The sequence below is a fragment of the Pristis pectinata genome, chromosome 1 (assembly GCF_009764475.1).
Source record: "Pristis pectinata isolate sPriPec2 chromosome 1, sPriPec2.1.pri, whole genome shotgun sequence".
NCBI classification, from domain to species: domain Eukaryota; kingdom Metazoa; phylum Chordata; class Chondrichthyes; order Rhinopristiformes; family Pristidae; genus Pristis; species Pristis pectinata.
The window spans coordinates 108,419,363-108,446,172 of record NC_067405.1 but is presented as its reverse complement, the minus strand read 5'-3'; the positions used below and the strand labels follow the sequence as shown (position 1 = coordinate 108,446,172).

The 26,810-nt window shown below is 40.9% G+C and overlaps 1 protein-coding gene across 4 annotated transcripts in view; it reads left to right on the top strand.

Moving 5' to 3' along the window:
• prorp (protein only RNase P catalytic subunit) overlaps positions 1-26,810 on the top strand; it is a 45,986-nt gene that overhangs the window by 11,900 nt on the left and 7,276 nt on the right. For 3 of the 4 annotated variants that reach the window (XM_052020726.1, XM_052020735.1, XM_052020752.1), the window contains one exon: positions 4,989-5,096. The exons of the other annotated variant lie outside the window; for it this stretch is intronic. In XM_052020726.1, coding sequence (XP_051876686.1) covers positions 4,989-5,096 — 108 coding nt within the window. The remainder of the gene's footprint in view (positions 1-4,988; positions 5,097-26,810) is intronic. 4 annotated transcript variants of the gene reach the window in all.

The following is a 26,810-nucleotide window of genomic DNA, read 5'->3' as shown; positions in this document are numbered from 1 at the left end:
CCCAAGATCCCTCTGTTATGCTATTAAGGGACCTACCAATTAACTGTCTGCTTCCTCCTTTCATTTGACCTCCCAAAGCGCAACAGCTTGCACTTGCTCAGATTAAACTCCATCTGCCACTTCTCTGCCCATATCCCACTGTATTCCTTGATGGCCCTTTACGCTATCCACAACTCCACCAATCTTGGTGTCATCTGCAAACTTGCTAATCCACCCATCTACATTTTCATCCAAATCATAGATGTATGTATCACAAATAACAAAGGTCCCAGCACCGATCCCTGCAGAAGACAACTGGTCACGGACCTCCAGTCAGAATAACCGCCTTCCACCCCTACTCTCTGTCTTCTATGGGCAAGCCAGTTCTGAATCCAAGCTTGCAATTCATCCTGGATCCCATGCATCTTTCTCTTTCAAATCAACCTACCATGAGGGACCATATCAAATGCCTTACTAAAGTCCATGTAGATAAAGTCCACTGTCTTTCCCTCATCAAGCACCTCTGTCACCTCATCGAGATAGGGTCATCCTGATGAAGGGTCTCGACCTGAAACGTCAACTGTTTATTTCCCTCCATAGATGCTGCCTGACCTGCTGAGTTCCTCCAGCATTTTGTGTGTGTTGCTCTTGCTTCCAGCATCTGCAGAATCTCTTGTGTCTCTGCTCTGACTCCAAGCACAAATTCTATCCTCGAGTGGACCTACCCTCTCCTTAGTTTTCCTATTTTTCTTGGGATTATCCTTGACCCTGCTTGCCAAGGACATTTTGGCCTTCCTAATCTCCTGCTTGAGAACTTTCCTGCTATCTTTACATTCCACATGGACCTAGTCTGATTTTAGCTTTCTAAACCTTAAGTATGCTTCCTTTTTCTTCCTGACTCAGTTTAGGAGCTCTCGGGTCATCCAAGATTCCTTTACCTTACCTTACCATCCTTGTCCTTGCTCCTTACCGGAACATGCCGATCCTGAACTCTGATCAGCTGGTCAACTCCCATACATCAGATGTGGACTTGTCCAACAGCAGCTGCTCCAATTAACACCCCTTACCTCCTGTCCTATCCTGTCGTAATTTGCCCTCCCCCAATTAGGTACCTTCCAGCAAGATCCAATTTTATCCTTACTCATAACTATCTTAAAACATAATGAGTTGTGGTCACTGTTCCGAAAATGTCCACCCACTATCAGGTCTGTCACGTGGCCTGGCTCATTTGCCAAAACTAGGTCCAGTATGTTCTCACCTCTAGTTGGGCTCTCCACATACTGTTTCAAGAACCCCTCTTGGATGCACTGAGGAAATCCCGCCCCATCTAAGCTTCTTGTATTAAGGAAGTTCCATCAATACCAGAGAAGTTAAAGTCCCCCACAATGACAACCCTGTTGCATCTGCACCTTTCCATAATCTATTTACATAGCTGTTCCTCCACCACTCGGTGGCTGTTTGGGGGGGCCTATAGTATAATCCCATCAATGAAATTGCACCTATCCTATTTCTGAGCTCCACCCAGATTGCCCCTGTGGATGAGCCCTCCAGTACATCCTCTCTGAGTACTGCTGTGACATTTTCCCTTAACAGTAGTGCAACCCCTCCACTTCGTTTACCCCCCTCTCTGTCACATCTAAAACAACAAAACCCAGGAACGTTGAGCCGTCAATACTGTCCCTCATGCAAGCAGGTCTCTGTAATGGCAACAACATCGTAATTTCATGTACTGATCCAGGCTCTAGGTTCATCCTCCTTACCCATTATACTCCTAGCATTGAAATAAACATTTCAGCCCATCAGTCCCACCATGTTTATTAGCCTGTCCCTTGCTGTCCTTCCTTTCATGCTTACTTGTCATACCATCTTTCTTGCCCTCAACCCTACCATCTGTTGCCCTGCTGCTGTGCTTCCCATCCCCCCACCACTCTAGTTTAAACCCTCCTGGCCAGGATATTTGTTCCCCTCCAGTTCAGATGCAAACTGTCTTGTTTGTACATGTCCACCTGCCCTGGAAGAGAGCCCAATGGTCCATAAATCTGAAGCCCTTCCTCCTACACCAGCTCCTTAGCCAAGTATTGAACTGCACTATATATCTATTTCTCACCTCACTAGCACATGGCACGGGTAGTAACCCTGAGATTACAACCCTGGAAATCCTGCTTTTTAACTTTCTACCTAGCTCCCTTAAATCACACTGCAGGGCTTCATTTCTGCACCTGCCTATATGGGCCTGGCTGCTCACCCTACCCTCTCAGAATGTCTTGTACCTGCTGGGAGACATCCTTGACCCTGGCACCAAGGAGGCAATCATCCTGGAGTCTCGATTCGGCCACAGAAATGCCTATCTGTACTCCTTACGATCGAGTCCCCTATCATTATCGCTCTGCCTGACTTCACCTTTCCCTTCTTTGCCTCAGAGCCAGGCATGGTGCCACTGATCCTGCTACTCCTGCTGGCCTCTGAATGGTCATCCCTGACGTCCTGCCTGACTCAGCCCAGGCAGTCGCAGAATAAATTTGACAGTTGATGATGAAAGAGAGAACAGGATCATTGCTGAACTGGGGGAAGAAAGAAAGTCTTTGTATTGCATTGCTTGGGTAATGAAGTAGAAAAATTAAGAGCAGTTGTGTCACAGAACATCAATTTATTAGGACAACAGAAGATTTGTTACTGAGTGGGAGTGGAAAGGAACATGTTGCCTCAGATTTTTGTAGTAGGAATAACAGTGATGTTGTCAGTGCTCATCATTATTTAAGGATAAATTAGATAGCAGTATCTAGCATCCACTCACGTACACGATAATTGTGAAAATCAGGAAGTTTTGTGTCCAATTTTCTTGCCTCCCCTCAATTCCTTGATATGCTGGAACCTCACTAGAGATTCATCATTTGAACACATGACATACACACAATACTTGCTACATAAGATACCAAATAAAAATAACAGAAAAAATTAAGCTTTTGCATTCAGCTGCAGACGAATATTTAATTGTATATGTAAGACTTAGTTAGTACTGCACTTGTCTATGATAAGTTGTGAAGTTTGTACTTGCTGTTCACAGATGTGGGTATTATTTTGGGCCAGCATTTATTGCTCATCCTAAATTGCCAGTGGATTGCTAGGCTGTTTCAGAAGGCAATTAAGAGATAACCACATTGATAAGTATAGGGTTATATTTAGGCCTGACTAGGTAAGAACAAAAGATTAACTTTTCTGAAGACCATTAGGGTACCAGATAGGTGGGTTTTATAACAGTCTGGTAGTGTTATGCTCAAAATTACTGATATTAGCTTTTAACTTGAATGAGGTGCCGCTGGAGCTTGACACAGTAAGAATGGTGGCTTTCAGAAAAGGAAGCAAGTAAATAACATATAATAGGTAGATCTTCCATTGCTCTGAAATTGTTGGCCACGTGCTCCTGTGCAGCACTGTTCCACTGTGGCTACTGATGCAGTCTTCTGCTGAGAGCCTAGTTTCCAGCACTTCAGTGTGACCCAATGCAACAAAGAAGCAGTCACAGAATCAATTTGACAGTAGATGAGCCTCTGCTCCAAAGCTGTCAATGTAATTGGAGCCATTGAAGTTCTTTGACATTCAGTAACACGAGAAAAGTCTTTGGAAAAAGTTAAAATATTAATATTTTTGGAGGAAAAAAATGCAAGAAATCAATTTTAAACAAGTATGAAACTAATTTCAATAAATATTCTAAAATGTTATTACTAACCTTTTTCTTCCAACATTTGTTTTCTCCTACTCATTTGAAAGAGGACTGCTGTGCTTATCACAGTATAAGTTCAGTGGGTTGAGTTCTCAGTCTGAGAGCTGGGAAGCATACATATGTTTGCTTGGAGCTGCAAGTAATGCTGGTAGATTGGAGGTTGTCACTCGTGGCATAGGCTGATATCAGCAATGGAAACCAGATTTCCAATGGGATAAATCCTGGTATAAATGTTAGCTTGGCAGTGGCAGATCTGCTTCAATCACTTCTTCACACCCAAGGTTATAATAAATTTCTATTTTCCTAAACTTTTAAATGTAAAAGGGCCTTCACTAGTTTTACTTGATGTAATGGCTGCATGTATATTGCTCATTGTAGTACTGAGCCCAGCAAATGTTGCCTCTTGGGAGTAGTTCATTTCAGCTGGTAATAATTGAGTGCTCCAATTGACTCCAATATCTTTAAGTTTCAAAAAAAAATGAAAATAAATTAAAGGTTGGAATCTGGTTACTTTCCAACAGTGCTTGGTACAGCAGATTTCTGTATAAGAACAGTTAAGGTAGAGTCTCAGCAACATTGTGCGCTAAAATTAAATTGGTTGCTGAGTCCTTGCTAAGACTAGTGTATGAATAAGGTAGCCAAGAGTATTTGGATTAGTAATTGGCTTATTATTGTCACATGTAGTTCAACTCAGTGAAAAGCTTTTGTTTGCATGCCATCCAGACAGATCATTCCATACATAAGTACATCAAGGTAGTACAAAAAGGAAAAAAAAAGCAAACGCCAAATATAATATAATATTATAGTTACAGAGTAAGTGCAGTGCAGGTAGACAAATAAAGTGAAAGGGCCAAAACAAGGTAGATTGAGAGATGAAGAGTTCATTAAACTGTAGTCTTGCAGGAACTGGCACATTCAGAAAACGTTAAAAAGAAAATGAAGTTACTGAGTTGAAATTGGGAGGAAAAAAAAACAAGTTTTGGCTAAGTTCTTTCCCCAACTCCCAAAACAACTTCTTATCTCAATTAATTCTTGAATTTTCTGAATTGAATTGCTTTGTGACATTGTGCATTTTTAAAAAGCTTTATCACGCTAATTTTTTAACAAGCTAAGCACAAAATAACATCAATTAGTTGTAGGACTAATAGTGATTTACATATGAAACTTCTTAAGTGTATTAACAGGTTACTCTGACAGGAGAATATTCTACAGATTTTCATAGTCTATTCTGAATATATTATGGTTTTATATTCTGCTAGCAAAATGTATGTTTTCAATTTTTGTTTAGGAATTGCAACATTTCCAGTCCTTTGTGAAAAATCGTTTGCCATTTGATGTTGTAATTGATGGATTAAATGTTGCCAACATCTCAGCTAAGGACATACAGTCCAAAATTGTAAGTATTCAGTAAATAATATTTAATAACATCCTTTATTTGGTTACACCTTTAGTTTATCTGGTTTTAACTGCAAGCTGATGCAAATCTTTGTATGCTACTGTTACAACTTTATCTTTTACATTCAGTAAGCATCAAATTAAGCACAGCCAACACAAATTTATATCTTTAGGTTGATCATGTAGTGGTATAGTGCATTGCCCCTATGAAATATCATAGACTGAAGTATATATGCCTCTGGCCAGGAGTTCTGTAGAGAATCATTGGCAGTGACTTCTTGTGGGTCAGCTTGCTTCTGAAGGCACACTTGCATGTTGAAATGCAGAAGCCAGAGATGAGCTGGAGGTCGGAAGCTGGTGGGCTCACTGTTTTGCATTTGGCTCCTCAGCTGGTAGGTTGCATAATACCAGTCAATGTTATGCACACATTCATTCAGTTTGAAACAGCAATATAAATGTTAAAGAGTTTCATTTTCAGGTTCTAACTCTAATCAAAATATAGTAAATAATGATATACTTGACCTCTCCTGATCTCTGCAGATACTTTATTTCTCCAATTGATTTTTCATACTTGCATTATTTTTATTGATTTTATCAATGGCATTCAAAAATATATTCTGTGTGTATTATTATTAAAAATCTTGCATTGAACAGATGTCTTGACTACTTCATTTTGATAAGTTCCAGTGTGTATGTTTTGTGATGGAACTGCAAGCAGAAAATTCTCAACAGTGGGAATGCATAATTGCAACAGAGCAAATTTACATAGATATCTATTGTAATGTATGTATGTGAACAAGGGACATTACAATGGAAATATAAATGGAAAAACAAGAGTGCATGACTTTAAAATGGGAATTGAACTGGCACATATTGTAGTCTATTTATTTTTTTGCCCTATTATTTCTCTGTATTTTCCAGTTCCCAGAAGCAGTGCCATGGGTTACTCACCCTTGTATAGTTACTTCTCTGATAAGTACAGTGCAACCTTGAAAACACAGATACCTAGAGACAAATTTAACAACATGTTACATGTGAAACTAACATTTACCAAATTTTCATCTTGGGGACATGATAACATGTATAGCTGACATTGTGATATCATAAGACTGTAAGACATAGGAGCAGAATGAGGCCATTTGGGCCATTGAATCTGATGCACTGTTCGATCATGGCTGATTTATTTTTCCCTCTCAACCCCATTCTCCAGCCTCCTCCCCGTAACCTTTGATCCCCCCTACTGATCAAAACCTATCGACCTCTGCTTTAAATGTACCTGATGAGTTGGCCTCCACAGCCATCTGTGACAATGAATTCCACAGATTCACCACCCTCTGGCTATAAAAAAAATTCCTCCTCGTCTCCATTCTAAAGTGATGTCCTTCTATTCTGAGGCTGTGCCCTCTGGTCCTAGACTCTTCCACTGCTGGAAAAATCCTCTTCATGTCCACTCTATCCAGGCCTTTCAATATTCAGTAGGTTTCAATGAGATCTCCCCTCATCCTTCTAAACACCAGTGAGTACAGGCCCAGAGCCATCAAATGCTCCTCATACATTAACCCTTTCATACCCGGGGTCACTCTCGTAAACTTCCTCTGGACCCTCTCCAATACCAGCACATCCTTCCTTAGAGATAGGGCCCAAAACTGCTCACAATACTCCAAATTGGCCTGAACAACACCTTATAAAGCCTCAGCATTACATCCTTGCTTTTGTATTCTAGTCCTCTCAAAATGAATGCTAACATTGCATTTGCCTTCCTTACTACTGACTCAACCTGTAAGTTAACCTTTAGGGAATCCTACACTAGAACTCCCAAGTCCCTTTGCACCTTTGATTTCTGAATTCACTCCCCGTTTAGAAAATAGTCTGTGCCTTTATTCCTTCTACCAAAGTGCATGACTATACACTTCCCTACGCTGTATTCCATCTGCCACTTCTTTGCCCATTCTCCCAACCTGTCCAAGTCCTTCTGCAGACTTCCTGCTTCCTCAAGACTACCTGCCCCTCTACCTATTTTTGTATCATCCGCAAACTTGGCCACAACGCCATCAATTCCATCATGAGGTGCAGTATGTCAAAGTCGCACTGTATAATTGTTTATTCTATAAAGTGTTTTGGGCTATTCTGAAGTTGAGAAACGCACAATGTAAGTGCAAGCCTTTTAATCATCCATTTACAGTGAAAATAGACATAAACTTTCACTTCTATTTGCCACCTAGGTGCCTAGAAAATACTATATCATGTATAATTTACGTAATTATATAAAGAAAAAAACTTTTCAATATCATTCCATATTTGCTGCATTCAATCTGTTTCTATATGCTATTGTACTCTTTCCAATGATCATCTAATGAATCATTTTTTAATTTAGACATTATCCCTTATTAGATGGTGGCTCACCATCACCTAGGCAAGCAAGTCAGTTTCTGTAGGCAATTAAGAACTATAGAGAAGTTAAAAATGAGGTGCTGGCCTGTGAAACTCCATCACAGGACTACAGATGTGTTATATAACAAAGACAATATAAAATATTTTGACCAATGGGTCAGATCAAAGCTATGCAGACCAGCTGCATCTAGAGTTTTGAATGATGGTGGACAGTTAAACAGAGGAAGAAAGAATAGTGAATATCACCATCCCTGACGCAAACCTATCATCATTCCTTAATGATCTAAATCCTGGAACTCAATACTCAACAGCATTGTGTGAGTACCTTCAGCAGAAGAACCACAGTGATTAAGGATGGTGGTTCACCATCACTTTCTTGAGGTCAGTTAGGGATTTGCAATAAATGCTGGTCTTGCCTGTAATACCTATATCTCAAACATTGAATAAATTAAATTGCAGTACTTTGAAGTAACACTTCTAAATATATTTAAGTAATATGCACCCTAATACATCACAAAAGAAATCAGGCAGTAGTTAAATCCAGGGACTGCTCTTAACACTTTCCAGTATCTTTCAAGACTCAGATCATTAAGTCTTATATCATGGATGTTTTCTGGCCTATTGTATTTATTCCTGTGGTGTGCTGGCATCTCAATTATAACAACTTTTTCCAATTTAAGTGTCTATTATTTTTACATGGACATGATTAGCTGAGGTGATGTGTCAATTGCCTAAGCCATGACTCATTTCCTATTAATTTAATATAATGAATAGTCAAATCAATGTTGCTTAATATCATTGAAGTGTGTCACATGCACTTTTGGAATTGTATGTTTTAGCACATTTAGAATGATTCATTTTATTTCCATGGTAATACCCCAACTTTTGAAGTTAGTGCATAATAGACAGAAAACGTCAGGCTGATTCACTGTTTTATCAGGGCTTAGGAATCTTGATTTAGGAAATCCAGAAAGAGGGAAAATTGGGAGTGTTGTCACTTAATATATTGCCAGTATTCTCCTGACTAAACTAATATTCACATACAGCTTAAATTAACTTCTGTGGAAATGTATGTTATTGCACAATTAATTTAAATTTGTCATGTACGGTCGTGTAGAGGTTTGTGTAATGCTATTACAGCGCCAGTGATCAGGGTTCAATTCCCGCCACTGTCTGTGAGGAGTTTGTACGTTCTCCTGTGACTGCATGGGTTTCTTCTGGGTGCTCTGGTTTCCTCCTACATTCCAAAGACGTATGGTGGGGTTAATAGGTTAACATGGGTGTAATTGGGCAGTGCGGGCTCGTTGGGCCAGAAGGGCCTGTTACTGTGCTGTATAAATAAAGTTTCTTAAAGTTTTAATTGATTGACTTATTAAGAGCGCTATGCAATGATGTCTTCAGTGCTTTTATTTCAGTGTGTTTAAATTTTGGCAGTCAGGTTTTTGTCCATTCATAGCATTGAACTTCAATCAAAATCACAAACAGTGACAACAATTCTCTGTTACTACAAATGTAGTGCTAACTATTATGGTCCTTCTTGCCCTCTCCGCAACCTTTGCTAGCATCATTCATTGCATTCTCTTGCATCTCAGTTGTCCAGCTTAATGGCACTGTATTTGCACACGTTGACTTGCATTGAGTGTCTAACATAGAAATTGGAATTTCAGCTCAACTAATCTGTGCCAGCATTTATGCTCCACATAAATCTTCTCCCACTTCTTTCTTCACCAAACAATTCAGCATATCCTTCTATTTCATCCTTGTATTTATCAAGCTTTGCCTTGTATCTATGTTATTTGCCTCTTCCACCCTTATAAACACCAATGACATTTGTTTAACTACTCCATACACGAGTGAATTTCATTTTCTTGGAGTCCTTTGAATGAAGGAAACTCTAATATTCCCTGGTAGATTTGTTAGTGACTTTATTATAATGCATAATTTTAACTTCCTCATAAGTAGAAACATTTTCTCCAACATCAGGATCACACAGCATTCTGCTCACAATGTATATATAAGCTTGCTGGATAGTGTTTTTAAAAGAAAACTGCTGGAAGTGCCATGTGAGTTGGGCAGCATCTGTGGAGGGAGGAACAAGAGTGTCAAGGAAAAACCTTTCTTCAGTTACTGATTTGTATTTTTAAAACTATTTTTCTCTTTATCTGCATGCTTGCTTTCAGTAACAGCATTCAAGCCATGCCATCAGCTTCCGCTACCACAGAGAAAACACGCACAACTGTTTCTACCACCTCAGTTGACCCCTCCACTGCCTTTGTTGTTAGATAATTTGCCTGAGGATCCAGTTCTTGACTGCAGACATTTTGTGCAGTTAGATAATGGGAAGTTTTAAATGATTTTTTTTTTACAGGGTGTATCCCTTGCTGGTAAGGTCAGTATTCATTGTCCATCCCTAATTGCCCCTATAAAGGTGATTGTGAGCCACCTTCTTACATGACTGTGGTCCTACTACTGACCTACAATGTTCTTGGGAAAAGAATTACATGATTTAGACTCATTGAAAGAATGATGCTATATTTCTGCATCAATGTGGTGCAAAACTCAAGAGGACCTTCAAGTGGTGGTGTTTATGTGTGCTTGCTGTCCTCCTTGGTGATAGTGGTCCCTGATCGGTGAGACGCTGTTGTTGTAACCCAGAACAGCGACTGTAATGAATTTTGTGGATGGTATGCATTGCAGCAAAGTATGTTGGTGGAAAAGGAAGTAAATATTTTAGGACAGGGCTTCCAAGTAAGCATGTTTATTTGCTCCAGAAGGTGTTGGTTCTTGAGTGTTATTGGAACTGGACTGATTTGAGCAAGTGGAGCATACCATGTCAAACTCCTGACCTGTGCTTTACAGATGATGAAAAGCCTTTGGGATTTTGGGAAGTGATTCACCTACCACATGAGAACAAAGCCTTTGACCTGTCACGGTAGGAGGCTGGTTGAGTTCAGTTTTTGATTGGTGGTGACTATCATGGACATTATTATTAGAGAGGGACTCAACAATGCTAGTGCTATTGAGTATCAGGAGCAGATGATTAGACTCTCTCTTGTTGGAGATGGTAATAATCTGATACTTTTATAGCATGAATTTGAGTTGTCCAGCTCTTGCTGCGTGCAGTTGTAGATTGCTGTATTTGCTGAGGAGTTGAGAGTGGAATTGAGCATTGTTTGAGCAGTCATTGATGTGCGTATCCATTTTTGTCCTTGTGACAAAAGCAATTCTTTGAAAAAGCAACTGAAGATGGTTGGGTCTTTGTTCAAGAAAGAAACAGGGGGACCCTAAGGCCTTCCTGATGGTGGGGAGGGGGGTGGGTAATATGGACACTCCATGCGCTCCAGCTATGCCTGTCTTTTGTTGGCTACGTGAAACAGTTCTTGTTCTAAGCCTGTCCTGGTACATCCCCCAACTCTTTCTCTGGTACATCGACAACTGCATCCATGCTGCTTCCTGCACTCGTGCAGAACTCGTCAATTTCATCATCTTTGGCACCAACTTCCACCCTATCCTCAAATTCATCTACCCTATCTCTGACACTTCTCTTCCTTTTCTGGATCTCATAGTCTCCATCTCAGGAGACAAACTTGCCACTGATATTTTCTATAAACCCACCAACTCTCTCGATTATACATCCTCTCTCTCTGGTTACTGATACAGAAGCTATCCCCTTTTCTCTATCTAGAGTCATGGAGCACTACACCACAGAAACAGGCCCTTCAGCCCATCTAGTCCACGCCACCTGATCTTCTGCCAAGTCCCATCTACCTGCACTCGGACCATATCCTTCAAACCCCTCCCATCCATGTACCTATCCAAACTTCTCTTAAATGTTACAATTGAACCCACATCGACCACTTCCGCTGGCAACTCGTTCCACGCTCACACCACCCTCTGATTGAAGAAGTTCCCCCTCAGATTCCCCTTAAATATTTCACCTTTCACCCTAAACCTTTGTCCTCTAGTTCTAGTCTCACCCAACCTTAGGGGAAAAAGCCTGCATGCATTCATCCTATTTATACCCCTCATAATTTTGTATACCTCTATAAGATCTCCCCTCATTCTCCTGCACTCCAGGGAATAAAATCCTACCCTATTTAACTTTTCCCTATAACTCAGGTCCTCAAGTCCCGGCAACATCCTTGTAAATTTTCTCTGCACTCTTTCAAGCTTATTGATATCTTTCCTGTAGGTAGGTGACCAGAACTGCACACAATACTCTAAATTCAGCCTCATCAACGTCTTGTACAACTTCAACATAACATCCCAACTCCTGTACTCAATGTCCTGATTTATGAAGGCCAAAGTACCAAAAGCTCTCTTTACAACCCCATCTACCTGTGACGCCACTTTCAAGAAACTATGGATCTGTATTCCCAGGTCCCTTTGTTCTAGCACACATCTCAGAGCCCTACTATTCACTATGTAAGTCTTACCCTGGTTTGTCCTGCCAAAGTGCAACACCTCACACTTGTCTGCATTAAATTCTATCTGCCATTTTTCAGCCCACTCACTTAGCTGGTCAAGATCATGCTGCAAGCTTTCATAGACTTCCTCGCTGTCCACTATGCCTTCAATCTTGGTGTCATGCGCAAATTTGCTGATTCAGTTTACCACGTTATCATCTAAATCATTAATATATGTGATGAACAACAACAGACCCAGCACCGATCCCTGCAGCACACTACTAGTCACAGGCCTCCAGTCAGAGAGACAACCGTCTACTACCACTCTCTGGCTTCTCCTGCTAAGCCAATGTTGAATCCAACTGACTACTTCGTCCTGAATGCCAAGCGACTTAACCTTCTGGACTAGCCTCCCATGCGGGACTTTATTAAAGGCCTTGCTACAGTCCATGTAGACAGTGTCCACTGCCTTTCCCTCATCGACCTTCTTGGTAACCTCCTTGAAAAAATCTATAAGATTGGTTAGACATGACCTACCACGCACAAAGCCATGTTGACTATCCCTAATCAGACCCTGTCTATCCAAATACTTATCCTGTCCCTTAGAATACCTTCCAATAATTTACCCACGACTGACGTCAGGCTCACCGGCCTACAATTTTCCAGCTTATTCTTGGAGCCTTTCTTGAACAACGGAACAACATTAGCTATTCTCCAGTCCTCTGGCACCTCACCTGTGGCTAAGGACGTTTTAAATATCTCTGCCAGGGCCCCTGGAATTTCTGCACTAGCCTCCCACAAGGTCCGAGGGGACACCTTGTCAGGCCTTGGGGATTAATCCACCTTCTACCACATCTCTATCACATCTGTTCTCAAGGTGAGGCCTTCTACTCTAGGAGTTCTGAAATGTCCTCCTCCTCAAGAAGAGTGGCTTCCTATCTACCATAGTTTATGGAGCCCTCATATGCATTTCCTCCATTTCCAACACCTATTCTCACCACCCCCACCCCCTGCTCCCCAAACAGAACAACAATGGAGTTCCCTTGGTCCTCATTTTCAACACAGTTGAAACCAGCCTCTATTTTCAACACAGCTTCCACCAGCTTCAACGTGATCGCACACCCCTCCCCCTACCCTCCCTTTCTGCTTTTAACAGGGATCACACTCTCCATGACTCCCACTCATTGCTACCCACCCAACCCTTCCTGATTCCTGGCACTATCACTGCAACCACAGGAGATGCAACACCTGTCCCTTCACCTCCTCCCTCAGCACTGTTCAGGCAAAGTAGAGATTCAGCTGCATCTCTTCCAACCTGGTCTGCAGCATTCGATGTTTGCAATGTGTCCTCTTCATTAGTGAAACCAAGCATAGACTAGGTGACCAATTTGCAGAGCACATGAGTTCTGTCAGCAACTGGAATCTTGAGCTTCCAGCTGTATCTCATTTTAAGTCTCCATCCCACTCTTGCACCAATCTGTCTGTTCTCATCCTTCTCCATTGCTACGGAGATGCCAAACTCAATTTGGAAGAACCAACACTTCATATTCCACTTGGGTAGCTTATAACCCAATGGTATAAACACCTTTTGCCTCCATAGATGCCGCTTGATCCACTGAGTTCATCCAGTGTTCTGCTTTTTTTTAATGTGGTTGGTGCTGGGACATTTCCCTGAAGGACTTTTGCGGCACTTCCTTGGGACTGCAAGGTACAACTCCAATCATTAAGAGTTTTTTCTCCTGAATGCCCATTCACTTCGGTCTTACTATGGCCCCTTTATGCAACCTCGGTCAAGTATTGCCTGGTTGTCAAGGGCAGTCATTCTTGTCTCGCTTCTGAAATTAGTTCTTTTGGTCTGTGTTTGGGCCAAGTTTATGATGAGGTTTGGATCTGACTAGTCCTAGAAGAACTCAAACTGAGCATCACTGAGCAGATTGTTAGTGAGTAAATGCTACTTTGTAGCATTGTCACCAACAATTCTTATCATTTTGTTAATCATTATAAGTAGACTAATGTGTAGTAAGCACTGGATTGGATTTGTCCTGAATATTGTGAACTGGACATACCTAGGCATTTTTATACATTGTTAGTGATACACCAGTGGAACAGCTTGGCTAAAGGTACAGCTAGTTTTGGAGCATAACTCTTCAGAAGTACAGGCAGAATTTTGTCTCGTTCCATACCCTCTGCTGTATCCAGTGTTCTACTTTCTGTCTTAATAGCATGTGGAGCAAATCGAATTGGCTGAAGGCTGGTTACTTTGGAGGTGGGGTCTCAGGAAGAATCCAAGTTGGAGCATCCACACAACACATCTAGCTGAACATGGTTATAAATCTTCAACCTTGCTCTATGCACTCGTATTGTCCTAACATGTGTTCTTGGAGATGTCTCCAATTAGCTGATTAATTACCCTGCCATTGCTGACTGGATGTTGTTGGGCAGGAGTGGTGATCTGATCTGCTGTTCATGGGGGTGCTTAGTTCATTATATTCCAGGCTGCTTTTGTACTTTAGAATTCACATAGTCCCAGATTGGTACTTGGCCAATTTGAGACTTCTTTTTTTAGAAAAGACTGACTGGTGCATGTCCTTCTACACTCCACATTGAACCAGGATTGATTCCTTAGCTTGATTGCAATGATAGTGAAAGAAATGCCAGGCCAAGAGGTTACATTTCAAGGTAGGATATACTTCTGTTGGTCCATAGCATCTCAGTGATTCTCAGTTTTGAGCTGCCTGAACTGTTCTGAATCAAATTGTGCATTCTGAATGTACAGAAAGAAATGTCAACATCACAAAGTGATTTGAGTGTATGAGAATTTTAAAACTGAAGATGAGGGATCTGATCTGGCTAATCCTATTTAGCATTATTATAATGCTACATGTTACAATGGAGAATGTCATCGGTTTTAAGACCAAGGACACTAGGTCTCATCCAACTTTCTCTGCCTGATCTTAACCTACACCGGGTTAGGTTCACACATCAACAATAAGATTACTGTTTTATTGTTCTCTGCAGCACCACCCCCACCCCCACCCCCCCCCCCCCCCCACCCCACCCCACCCCCACCGCACCCCCCCCCCCCCCGACAAGAACTCAGGACTTTTCCAACTCTTTGATCTCTTGTGCTTCCTCCTAGCGATATGGAAGAATTTAAACTTAACCACTTTTGGGGGCATTTCTTGTGCATTCTGAAAGTGCTTCCTGATATGTGGGGCACATATTGTTGCTGGCACATTCCCAACACCAGCACATTTTCAATGATGCAATGCAATTACTCATCTTTTCCAGGCTGAAAGCCATTTTCATCTTTTCTCTTTCTGAATCCCTGACTTCAAGTCCTGAGTTCTGACTATTTGGTTGTCATACGCAGGTTAAATTGTTACAGTGCCTTGTACTTCAGTGTATGGTTCTTGGGTAACAGTAACTAGCCAGTAATTCACACCACTTTATAGTACACAACAAGACACTCTCTTAAGTTACCCAAGTAGTGAGATTGACAGACATACTTCCAGTTATAATTATCTGAAAAATTTATAAACCTGATTTTTATTCAATGGGGAACAATGGCAATAATGGAACCCCTTTGTTGTACTCCCTGAAAGAACCATTTTTCTAATTTTCATGTATAGATGTTTGGAATGTATTTATTTTTCGGTTTATTTGATTGCATCACCATTTATGCTCAGGTTTTAAATTGCTCGGGTGGTACTTCCAATCTTTTCGTGATGGAAGGATACTGACTAAAACATAATTTTGGAGATAGTATTTATCCTCCTGACCTGTAAAGAAATTATAATTTTTAGAGAGACTAATGGAAAAATGAACATTAATTGTACTCGAGTGTTTCTCTATTGACATTTATATAAATTTGACTTTCAAGATCATTTCCAATGACTTCAATTTTATTAGGACCTCTTGATGCCACACTTGATCAAATGCTGCATATATATCAAGGACAGTCACTTTTGACTCATCTCTGGAATTTAGCACTTTGGTTCATATTTATACCCAGGCTGTGAAGAGGTCTGGAGCAGAGTGATCCTGCTGAATCCAAACTGTACTTAAGTGGACAGGTTGTAGGTGAGTAAGTGCTGCTAAATATCACTGCCATGACACCTTCCATCATATTGCTGATAATCAATAGTCTGGTTGATAATTAGCTGGATTGGATTTATCTTTTCTTTTGTGAACAGGGCAGTTTTCCAAATTGTCAAGTGGCTGTTGCAACTGTACTGGAAAAATGTGGCTAGAATTTTGGCTAATTCCAGAGTCCACTTTTTCAGCACGGTTTCTATAACCAGGTTATTATCTCGTCCTGCAGCCATTGCACTATCCAATGTTCTCAGCTATATCTTGATAATCATTCTTGGCTGGAACACTATAGGATTGAAATTTAAGAGAAAATAGGAAAGCAGAAAGGTTATGAAAAATTCATCAGAAATCCATGATGATGTTTTACAAGTACTTAACAAGCAAAGATAACTAGAGAAATTGAGGGCCTTTTAGAGACCAAAACAAACGGTAACTTGTTTGTGGTGGCAGCAGATGTGATTCAGATTATTAATGAATATTTTGCATCTGTTTTCACAAAGGAAGGGAATCATGCTGATGTTCAAGTTAGGCTGAATAAATGAAATATTAAATGGGGTATATGAAGGAGAAAAGAGAAATATTAAGCAGTTTCTTTAATGAATAAATTGCCATACCTGGATAAAATATAGCTTGGACTGTTAAAAGAAGCAACTGTAACTTCAGTAGTGTCAAATTATTGGAATTCATTCTAGGGACAAGATCAATCTTTATTTAAAAAGACGCAGAGAGAGAGAGTCAGCATGGATTTATTAAAGGAAGACCATGTCTGACTAACATATGAATCCTCTGAGGAGGTAACATTGGGTCAAAGAGGACTTAGCATTTAATGTAATGTGTGTGCATTTTAGTAAGACTTTTGTAAAGGATCAATATGGCAGGTGGCCAATTAAGTGCAAGCACATGGGAGAGTTTCAGTTTGGATCCAAAATTAGTTCAGTGGCAGGAAGCAAAGGATAATGGTGATTCGCTGTTTATGTGACTGGAAGGTTCTTCCTTGTGTGTTGCAGGTCTCAGGACCTGATCCCTTGCTTTTATATTAATGACTTAGACCTAATTGTAGGGAGAATAATAAAAAAAAAGTTTGTAGATAATACAAAAATTGGCCACATCCCTAACACAGCCTAAAATATAACCAGAAATAATGCTGTAACTGGAAAATAAGAGAATGGGAATGATGCTTAACCTTGTTTTTAAACATTGTGTCCTCCATATACTGAAAGATTTGCAAAGCATTGGGTTAATTTGTACAGGTGCAGCCCCCTTTTAAGATTTTTGTGTCTGAATTCATTGGACCTCCATTTGACTAACTCTGTAGTTTAAAAGGACCTGCTCACCACGCAGATCTGTTTCAACTCTTGGCAAGGACCAAAGTCTTACTGTTCCAATTCAATTTAAGAGGTCTCAAAAAAAATTGCAGTAATCAGTTGAAGCTTTGAAATGTTTTTCATTTCTTTGTTTCTTTATATCTTGTATATATTCGTCAATATTTGAGATACTGGCTGTCTTATCAAATTTTTACCTCATTGGAATTCTTTGAAAAGTTTTGATGACATAAGTCGCATCAATTTTTGTAAAATATTTATGAGTCTTCAGAATGCAAACCATCAGCACCTCCAGCTTTTGACCAGCCTTTAAAGCAAGTATTAACGTGTAATGAATGCAGTCCAACACAGGAACTAAAGATTAGCACAGAAGGTTTTCTTTATCACCCACACAGGATCTTTCAAAGTTTGGGGGATTTTTTTTTGGCGGTGTACTTTTTTCCATTTAATTGTTTTACTGTTTTTAAAATTTGTAATAACTCAGATATGGAATTTGTTAATTATATATCTAATGTCACTAGAGGAAAGATATTACGTGCTTGGGAAGAAGAGTTGCTGTTTTTAGGTTTAGTGAAGATTAGTGAAACTGAACTCTGTTGTATATTGTAGAAATTTACTCCACAGAAAACAGCCATTCAGTTCATGGTCTATACTATCCAGCTGTCTGGCCTAATCCCACTTTCCAGTTCTTGTCCCATTAGCCTTGTAGGTTACAGCATATCAAGTGCTCATTTATGTACCTTTATGTCTATTTTGTTTTTGAAAGAGGTTGGCAATAATATTACTGACCCTTCTTAAAGCATGTGTTCTCATACAGAGAAAATGCCACAGTCCTCAAACTGTTAACATTTGTTGTGTAGAACTGGACTGAATTTTTTTTGCTTCTCATTTTACGTTGTACCAGTTCCATCGTTACCTTGTGCTGACTGAAATATTGATAGCTTCCCACTCCATTAAGTGGGGGCTTTCACTATCTAGAATGACAAAGATAAAAAGTCCAAGTTTATGAGAAGGAGGTGCAATTTTAAATGTGTGGGATGGTGTTAAGTGCAAGATGTAGATTTCTTCAATGCTATCTGTTTCAGTTTTTGTGTTCATTTAAAAAAAAGATGTTTAATTAGCCACAATTTATAACTTTTTTTTAACCTATAAACAAAAATTTTAAAACTGCAGATGGTGGAAATCTGAAATAAAAAACAAAGAATGCTGGTAATACTCAGCAGATTATTGACCTGAAATTTTAATTCTGTTTCTCTTTCCATAGATGCTGCATGATGTGCTAAATATTTCCAACATTTTCTGTTTTTGTCTTTTTACCTACGTACTTCAATTTTACTATGACTGCAGAAAGAGTTTTTACCTTGCGTCAACTTAATCGTATTTATGTTTTACCTTGTGCAGTTTCTAAAGTTTTGAGGTCATTTTGAGCAAACCATGAGATTATAACCCATATAAACTAAAGCAAGTTCCATCACATTTTACACTTTCTGGTAAAATGCAACCCCATTTCAATCAAGGAAGTGGTCACATTTGGTCAAGTAATAGGGGTGAGCTGGGGTTGTGCTTTGGAGGGAAAGGGTTGTGCTTGGAATGGAAGGAAAAACGAGCATATCTACTTTTCACTTTGGCCAGCTGCAAATGTTAGCAAGCTGACCCACATACTTGCTTGATCTAATTAAGGATGAAAATAGAAAAAGAAAACTTCCATTTATATTAAATTCAGAACATGCCAGCTTGTGGTGATGTCAATGAAATACTTCTGAAGTGTTGTCCGTTTTATGAAGTGGGAAATGTGGCAGCCATTTTGCTTAGAACACACTCCTACCATAGGTAGGTATGTGATGGAGATCAGATAATCTGATTTTTTAGAACTGTTGGTTGGAGAATATTAAAATAACAAAATTAATTGAAATATTGATTAAGGGTAATTCCCCTGCTTTTCTTCAGAATAGTTTCATACAATCTTTTGGATTCACCTGACATAATGTAATGTTTCATCAGAAAGACTATGCTTCCAACAGTACTGCAGTCCCTCAGTATTCTTCTGGTATATATGCTGAGACTTTTGTGTTCAAGTGTGAATCTTCTGCAGTCTCTATATATCCAATGGGACCTGCAAATGTTGAGCACTTCTGGGAACTCTTGTCATAATTTTTCCAAAAGGCAACTTTAGATAAGTAGTGCTAATGTTGGTGAAAACATTTGGTTGTGTAAAGCAATGGAAATGACCTATATTCACTCTCTAGAAATCTGAAACTGGAAAATATATGGTTCTTGGTTTAAAGTTTCAAAATATAAAAGGCTCAGTCCTTAAAATCTCTGATGTCCAACTTTTTATCATTAGCTGTAGTACTTAAGTTGGCAATATGCTGCATATTTCTTCACAATTGCACAGGCACATTTAAAATAATATCAATCAACAAGAAAAGTCAACTCATCTTAGTGTTCGTAGTGGGTGTCTAATTCCACTTGTCTTAGAATCACAGAATTACAGTCGCACAGATGGTGCCATTTGGGTGCTTGGAGACTTTATTGACTGCAAGAGCTATTCCCCTGCCCTTTGTCTATAATCTTGCATTTCTCTATTCTTTCCAGAACTGATCCAACTTTCATTTGAAAGCCATGCTTGCTATCAGGCAATGCATTCCAGATTTTAGCTCCCTGCCTTCTTGGTATATTTTCCTACATGTTGCCCTTAGACCTTTGGCCAACCACCCTAAATCTGTGTTCTCTTGACCTTTCCACAAATTGGAACAGCTTCTCTCTACTCTGTCATGACTCCTTTTTTTAAATTCTGAACATCTCTCAACCTTCTTTGCTGTAAAGAGAACTACTTCAAACCTTTTGGCCTTTCCCCACAGATCCCTCATCCCTGGAATAATTCAACTATTTTTTTCTGCATCCATCAGTGTGATGGGCCAGAATTAGACTTAATAGTCCAGTTTCAGACAAACCAGTTTTTTATAAAGGTTCATCACAAATTTCTTATGTGTGTTTGAAACTTCTATTTATGAACCACAGAGCTCTTGACTTTTTTAATCTGACTTTTCAGCCTTTCTGTTATCTTTATCACTGTTTTCACTACTTTTTGGTATACTTCCAATTGTTGTGTCATCAGCAAATTTTGAAATTGTTTCTTGTACATCCAAATACACATAATATATATAAGGAAAAACATTGGCAATTAGTACCTTCCTGAAGTCTGAAAAAAAACAACTGTTCTCTACAGCTCTTTCTCTAACTCAGTTTCATATCTGTTTGCCACTGACTTCAGTTCCTATTATTTGCTCTTTTCAATAAATGGAAGAGAAAATATGAGCATTTTCCAATTTTTTTCCATTATCCTATTCTCATCAATCTCTTCTGTGCATTTTATCATTTCTTTGTTTTCATTTCTATACCTCTTTAGTAATATAAATGTTTCTGGCTATGGTTTGGGGCAGCTGCCGGAAAATAAAGAAAATAAGTATTATATTTACCAATTACGTTATGGATATCTGAAAATAAAATATATAATAGTAATATGTAGAGGGAGAAATATGGAAAAAAAAATAAATATTAAAATGAGAACCATTGCCTGGAAATTCTAGTGCACCCTTAGAGGTAGGTTAAACAGACACCCCCAAAGAAAACTTCATTTCCATCCAAGATCTCTGTCAACTGACTAGGCATTACACATTTTTGGCACCACAAATATATCATTAAGTACCCATTTCCTTTACTAGGTTCAGGAGCTTGGGGGAGGTAATGATGAGAAGGTGGAGGGAGAGTTTCAGTATCAAACCCCAGTGGTTTGAAAGAAGGGCAGGAAGGTGAACCAGGGATGAGCATTTGTCGTCTACATGTGGATGGAAGATTTGGGACCTGCAGAATCATTGGCTGTGCAAGGGAAATCAGGAAATGGCAGAATCAGTGCTGCTGGGATCTGTGCTGAGTGATTGTCAGATCAGCTGCCTGGCAGAGGATATAGGGATGACATGGTCAAGGGTCCAAAAGGAACGTTGTACTGAAGCATTGGACTTGTTTCGGCACAGGCAGTCAGTTGCATTCATGTGAATGTGCAGAAGAACACAGTCAAGTTTCTGGAGAGATTCAAAACAACCCAGAAGTAGTTATCATGTTTCTTCCTGTGGTGGTCAGGAGGAGAAAAGGGGTTGGGGAACATCTTATGCAATTGAATTTCTAGGTTTGTAAATCAGAGCAGGGCAGCGTTGTGCAGCGCCATTGTGTAGTGTCATGTGGGTTTGTGTCTCTAACCTCTTGGGGAAGAGCAATTTCCAAACTCTTCTTTTGTTCTCTGGCGGGTGCAGGGCATGGAAGTTTGATTGGAAAAAGAGCAGAAGATCATATACTTACTCAAAGTGAAATGGATTTGAAGAAAATTGCCAAAGTTGCAAACTTTAAAATGGGAATTTGAAAGAAAGAGATTGGAGAGGCAAAAATGTCTCCTCTCTCTGTTGTTTTTGTTTTTATGATTGTGTATCTCAAAGACATTGGAATAGATCTTCTGTTGCTCCAAAATTTGCTACCTGCTTGCCCCAATGCCACACTATTTGTTCCAGCCCCTGTGTGGTCTACCATTGGAAGCCCAGCACTTTAGCGTGGCTGAAAGTGGCATCAGGGTTGTCTGGGCATTAGAGTTGTCTCAGCGAAGGCAGCCAGTTACATTCACAGAGCTGCTCTGAGAGCTAGTGAGGCTGCTCTGCCCAGTTCCACAGGCTTTCAAAGCTGTCATTGTGATCAGGGCCATTGAATGTTTGTGAACATCTTTAACATGGTATTTTTAAATTTAAAACTACATGGAGTTTCACCTTGCAGAGTCAGGAATTAGAGCGAGATTTGGAGCGGGAGCTTTGAAAAGAGGTGAGTGTCGGTGCTTGTGAGTTTCACCTTGCAGGAGTCTAAAAGATGCACATTTGTAAATTGTTAATAGTTGATTGACTAATTAACAGTAGCCAATAAAGAGAAGGTAGAGTCAAGCAGAGCAGCCATTGTGTGAGTGGACCAGTGTTAGAGTGGGGGACTGAGGCTTAGGCTCAAGAGGCTTTGGTGAGAGGAGACAGAGGCTAAGGTAAGCCTCTGGTAAGTTTCTTTCTTTCTTTGATTTTTCCTTTAGTGTCAGACCTCCAGTCTCCCTGATAATTACATTTGCATGAGGTGCATCCAGCTGTAGCTCCTCACAGTCTATGTTAGGGAACTGGAGCTGCAGCTTAATGACCTTTCGCTCCTATGGGAGAATGAGGAGTTCATAGATAAGAGCTAGAAGGGGGCATTCACTGTTAAGCTGCAGGAGGTAGGTAGCTGGGTGACCATCAGGAGAAGGAAGGAGAATAGGCAGGTAGTGCAGAGTACCCTTGTGGCCGTTCCACTGAATAACAGGTATACCACTTTGGATACTGTTGGGGGGGAAACGACCTACCACGGAAAAGCCGCAGTGCCCAGGTCTCTGGCACCGAGCTTTGTCGTGTGGCGAAGAAGGGAAAGGGGGAGAAGAGGAGAGCGGCAGTGACAAGGGATTCGATAGTAAAGTGGGTAGACAAGAGATTCTATGGACGTGAAAGAGACTCCCACATGGTATGTTGCCTCCCTGGTGCCAGGGTCTGGGACATCTCAGATCAGGTCCACGGCATTCGGAAGGGGGAGGGTGAACAGCCAGAGGTCATGGTACATATTGGTATCAGTGACGTAGGTAGGAAAAGAGATGAGGTCCTGAAGAGGGAATGTAGGGAGCTAGGTAGGAAGCTGAAAAGCGGGACCTCAAGGGTAGTAATCTCTGGATTGCTGCCTATACCACATGCCAGAGGGTAAGAATAGGTTGATTTGGCAGATGAATGTGTGGCTGAGGAGTTGGTACAGGGGGTAGGGTTTCAGATTTGTGGATCATTGGGATCTCTTCTGGGGGAGGCATGACCTGCACAAAAGATATGGGTTACACCTGAACTGGAGGGGGAACCAATATTCTTGCAGGCAGGTTTGCTAGAGCTGTTGGGCAGGGTTTAAATTAGTTTGGCAGGGGGATGGGAACCCAAGTGATAGGTCAGAGATTGGTGCATTTACTGTAGAAGTAGATGCAGCATGTAGAAAGACTGTGAGGAAGGATAGGCAGTTGAAAGGGCAAAATTGCAGTCAGTTGGATGGGCTGAAGTGTGTCTAATGCGAGAAGTATCAGGAACAAGGGTGATGAACTTAGAACATTGGTAAGTACATGGAATTACGACGTTGTGGCCATTACAGAGACATGGCTGTCACAAAGTTAGGAATGGCTGCTGGATATTCCGGGGTTTCGATGTTTCAAAAGGAAGAAGGACGGAGGTAAAAGAGGTGGGAAGGGGGGAGTGGCTTTGCTGATCAGGGACAGTATCACTGCTGTAGAAAGGGAGGACATCCTGGAGGGATCGTCTACTGAGTCAGTATGGGTGGAAGTCAGAAACAGGAAGGGAGCGATCACTCTATTGGGAGTATTCTACAGAACCCTGCCCCCCAATAGCATCAGAGACACTGAGGAGCAGATCGGGAGGCAGATTTTGAAAAGGTGCAAAAATAACAGGGTTGTTGTCATGGGTGATTTCAACTTCCCTAATATTGATTGGCACCTCCTTGGTGTAAAGGGGATAGATGAGGCAGAGTTTGTTAGGAGTGTCCAGAAAGGATTCCTGACACAGTATGTGGACAGGCTGATTAGAGGAGAGGCCATACTGGACCTGGTACTAGGCCTGATCAGGTTTCAGATCTCTCAGTGGGAGAGCATTTTGGAGAAAGTGTCCTTGACCTTTACCGTAGCCTTGGAGAGGATAGGAGCAGACAATATTGGAAAGTATTTAATTGGGGGAGGGGGAATTATGATGCTATTAGGCAGGAACTTGGGAGCATAAATTGAGAACAGATGTTCTTGGGGAAGTGCACAGTGGAAATATGGAGGTTGTTTAGAGACCCCCTGCATGGGGTTCTGGATAGGTTTGTCCCACTGAGCCGGGGTAAGGATGGTAGAATGAAGGAACCATGGTTGACAAGAGACGTAGAGTATCTTGTCAAGAAGAAGAAAGAAGCTTATCTAAGGTTTAGAAGGCAAGGATCAGACAGGACTCTGGAGGGTTATAAGGTAGCCAGGAGGGAGCTTAAGAACGGACTTAGGAGAGCTAGAAGGGGGCATGAGAAGACCTTGGTGAGTAGTTTAAGGAAAACCCCAAGGCGTTCTACACATATGTAAAGAATAGGACGATGACTAAAGTGAGGGTAGGACTGATCTTCTTTTATCCCTGAAACATGTGCCTGGAGTTGCAAGAGGTAGAGGAGGTCCTTAATGAATACTTGGCTTCAGTATTCATCAGTGAGAGAGACCTTGACGTTTGTGAGGATGGCGTACAACGGGCGGATACCCTAGGGCATGTCAATGTAAAGAAAGAGGATGTGCTGGAACTTCTGGAAAAACATTAGGATAGATAAGTCACTGGGGCCAGACGGGATATATCCAAGGTTATTACGGGAAGTGAGGGAAGAGAATGTTGTGCCTTTGGTGATGATCTTTGTGTCTTCACTAGCCACGGGAGTAGTGCCAGATGATCGGAGGGTGGCAAGTGTTGTTCCTTTGTTCAAGAAAGGGAGTAGGGAAACTTGGTTGTGTGGATTCAGAATTGGATCACCCATAGAAGACAGAGGCTGGTTGTAGATGGTGCGTATACCGCCCCAAGGTCGGTGACCAGTGGTGTTCCGCAGGGATCTGTTCTGGGACCCCTGCTCTTTGTGATTTTTATAAATGACTTGGATGAGGATGTGGAAGGGTAGGTTGGTAAGTTTTCAGATGGCATGAAGGTTGGTGGTGTGGATAGTGTAGAAGGTTGCTGTAGGTTACAACAGGACATTGATAGGATGCAGAGCTGGGCTGAGAAGTGGCAGATGGAGTTCAACCCGGAAAAGTGTAAACTGATACACTTCGGAAGGTCGAATTTGAAGGCGGAATACAAGGTTAATGGCAGGATTCTTCGCAGTGTAGAGGAACAGAGGGATCTTGGGGTCCAAGTCCATAGATCCCTCAAAGTTGCCACGCAAGTTGATAGGGTTGTTAAGAAGGCATATGATGTGTTGGCCTTCATTAGTCAGAGGATTGAGTTCAAGAGCCGTGAGGTAATGTTGCAGCTCTACAAAACTCTGGTTAGACCACACAGAGTATTGTGTTCAGTTCTGGTCACCTCATTATAGAAAGGATGTGGAAACTTTAGAGAGGGTGCAGAGGAAATTTACCAGGATGCTACTTGGATTGGAGAGCATCTCTTCTGAGGATAGGTTGAGCAAGCTGGGGCTTTTCTCTTTGGAGTGAAGCAGGATGAGAGGTGACTTGATAAAGGTGTACAAGATGATACGAGGCATAGATCGAGTGAACAGTCAGAGACTTCTTTCCCCAGGGTGAAAATGGCTAACATGAGGGGGCATAATTTTAAGATGATTGGAGGAAGGTATGGGGGGGATGTCAGAGGTAAGTTTTTTACACAGAGAGTAGTGGGTGCATGGAATACACTGCCGGCAGAGGTGGTGGAGGCAGATACATTAGGGACATTTAAGAGACTCTTAGATAGACACATGAATGATAGAGAAATGGGGGGCTATGTGGGAGGGAAGGGTTAGATAGATCTTAAGTAGGATAAAATGTCGGCACAACATCGTGGGCTGAAGGGCCTGTACTGTGCCGTATTGTTCTATGATTCTATAGGTTCGGGGAGTTTCTTAAGCCTGAGAGCTGGAATGTCTGTAGGAGATTGCGCAATCTCATTGTTTTCCATAAAAAGTTCATCAGAGAAGCATAGGGCAGGCAGAAGATATCACTGCCAATTTACAGTGAAGCTAGCACTGGAAACTTGGACTTACATGGTGTTCCTGGCATTAGTGCCATGACTTACCCATGTGCCCCATTAGATCTGCCCTATTTTTTATTTGTGTCTCATTACTTGCAAAATGTCAGAGGCACGATTGCTTTGGATTCTAAGATGATTGATAAATCCTCATAAATATCTTTTCTGTAAACTTTTGTGTATTTTTAAGATGGAAGGGGGGAAAATTTACCATAACAAAAGCACAGTCATGCTGTGATCCAACATTTCACGTGGTCTGTCTGATCTAAAGTTGCTTTGTTAGCATTTTTTTTACATACTCCTTTCAAATTCAGCCAAGGACCAAGTAATTCTTGAATTCAAAGTAATCAACAAAAAGTAAGAGTTCTCCTGCCCTCTTTAGTCACGTTTACATCATTTGCCAACATTTACCTGAAATCCCTGCTGTAATATAGAACATAGAACAGAGCTGCACAGGAACAGGCCCTTTGGCCCACAATGTTGTGCCAAACTAATTAAATTAGTAACCAAATGCCCAGATAAACTAATCCCTTCTGCCTCCACAATATTCACATCCTTCCATTTCCCACACATTCATATGCCTATCTAAGAGCTTCTTGAATGCCCGCATTGTATTTGCCTCCATGACCACCCCAGGCAGTGCATTCCAAGCACCCAC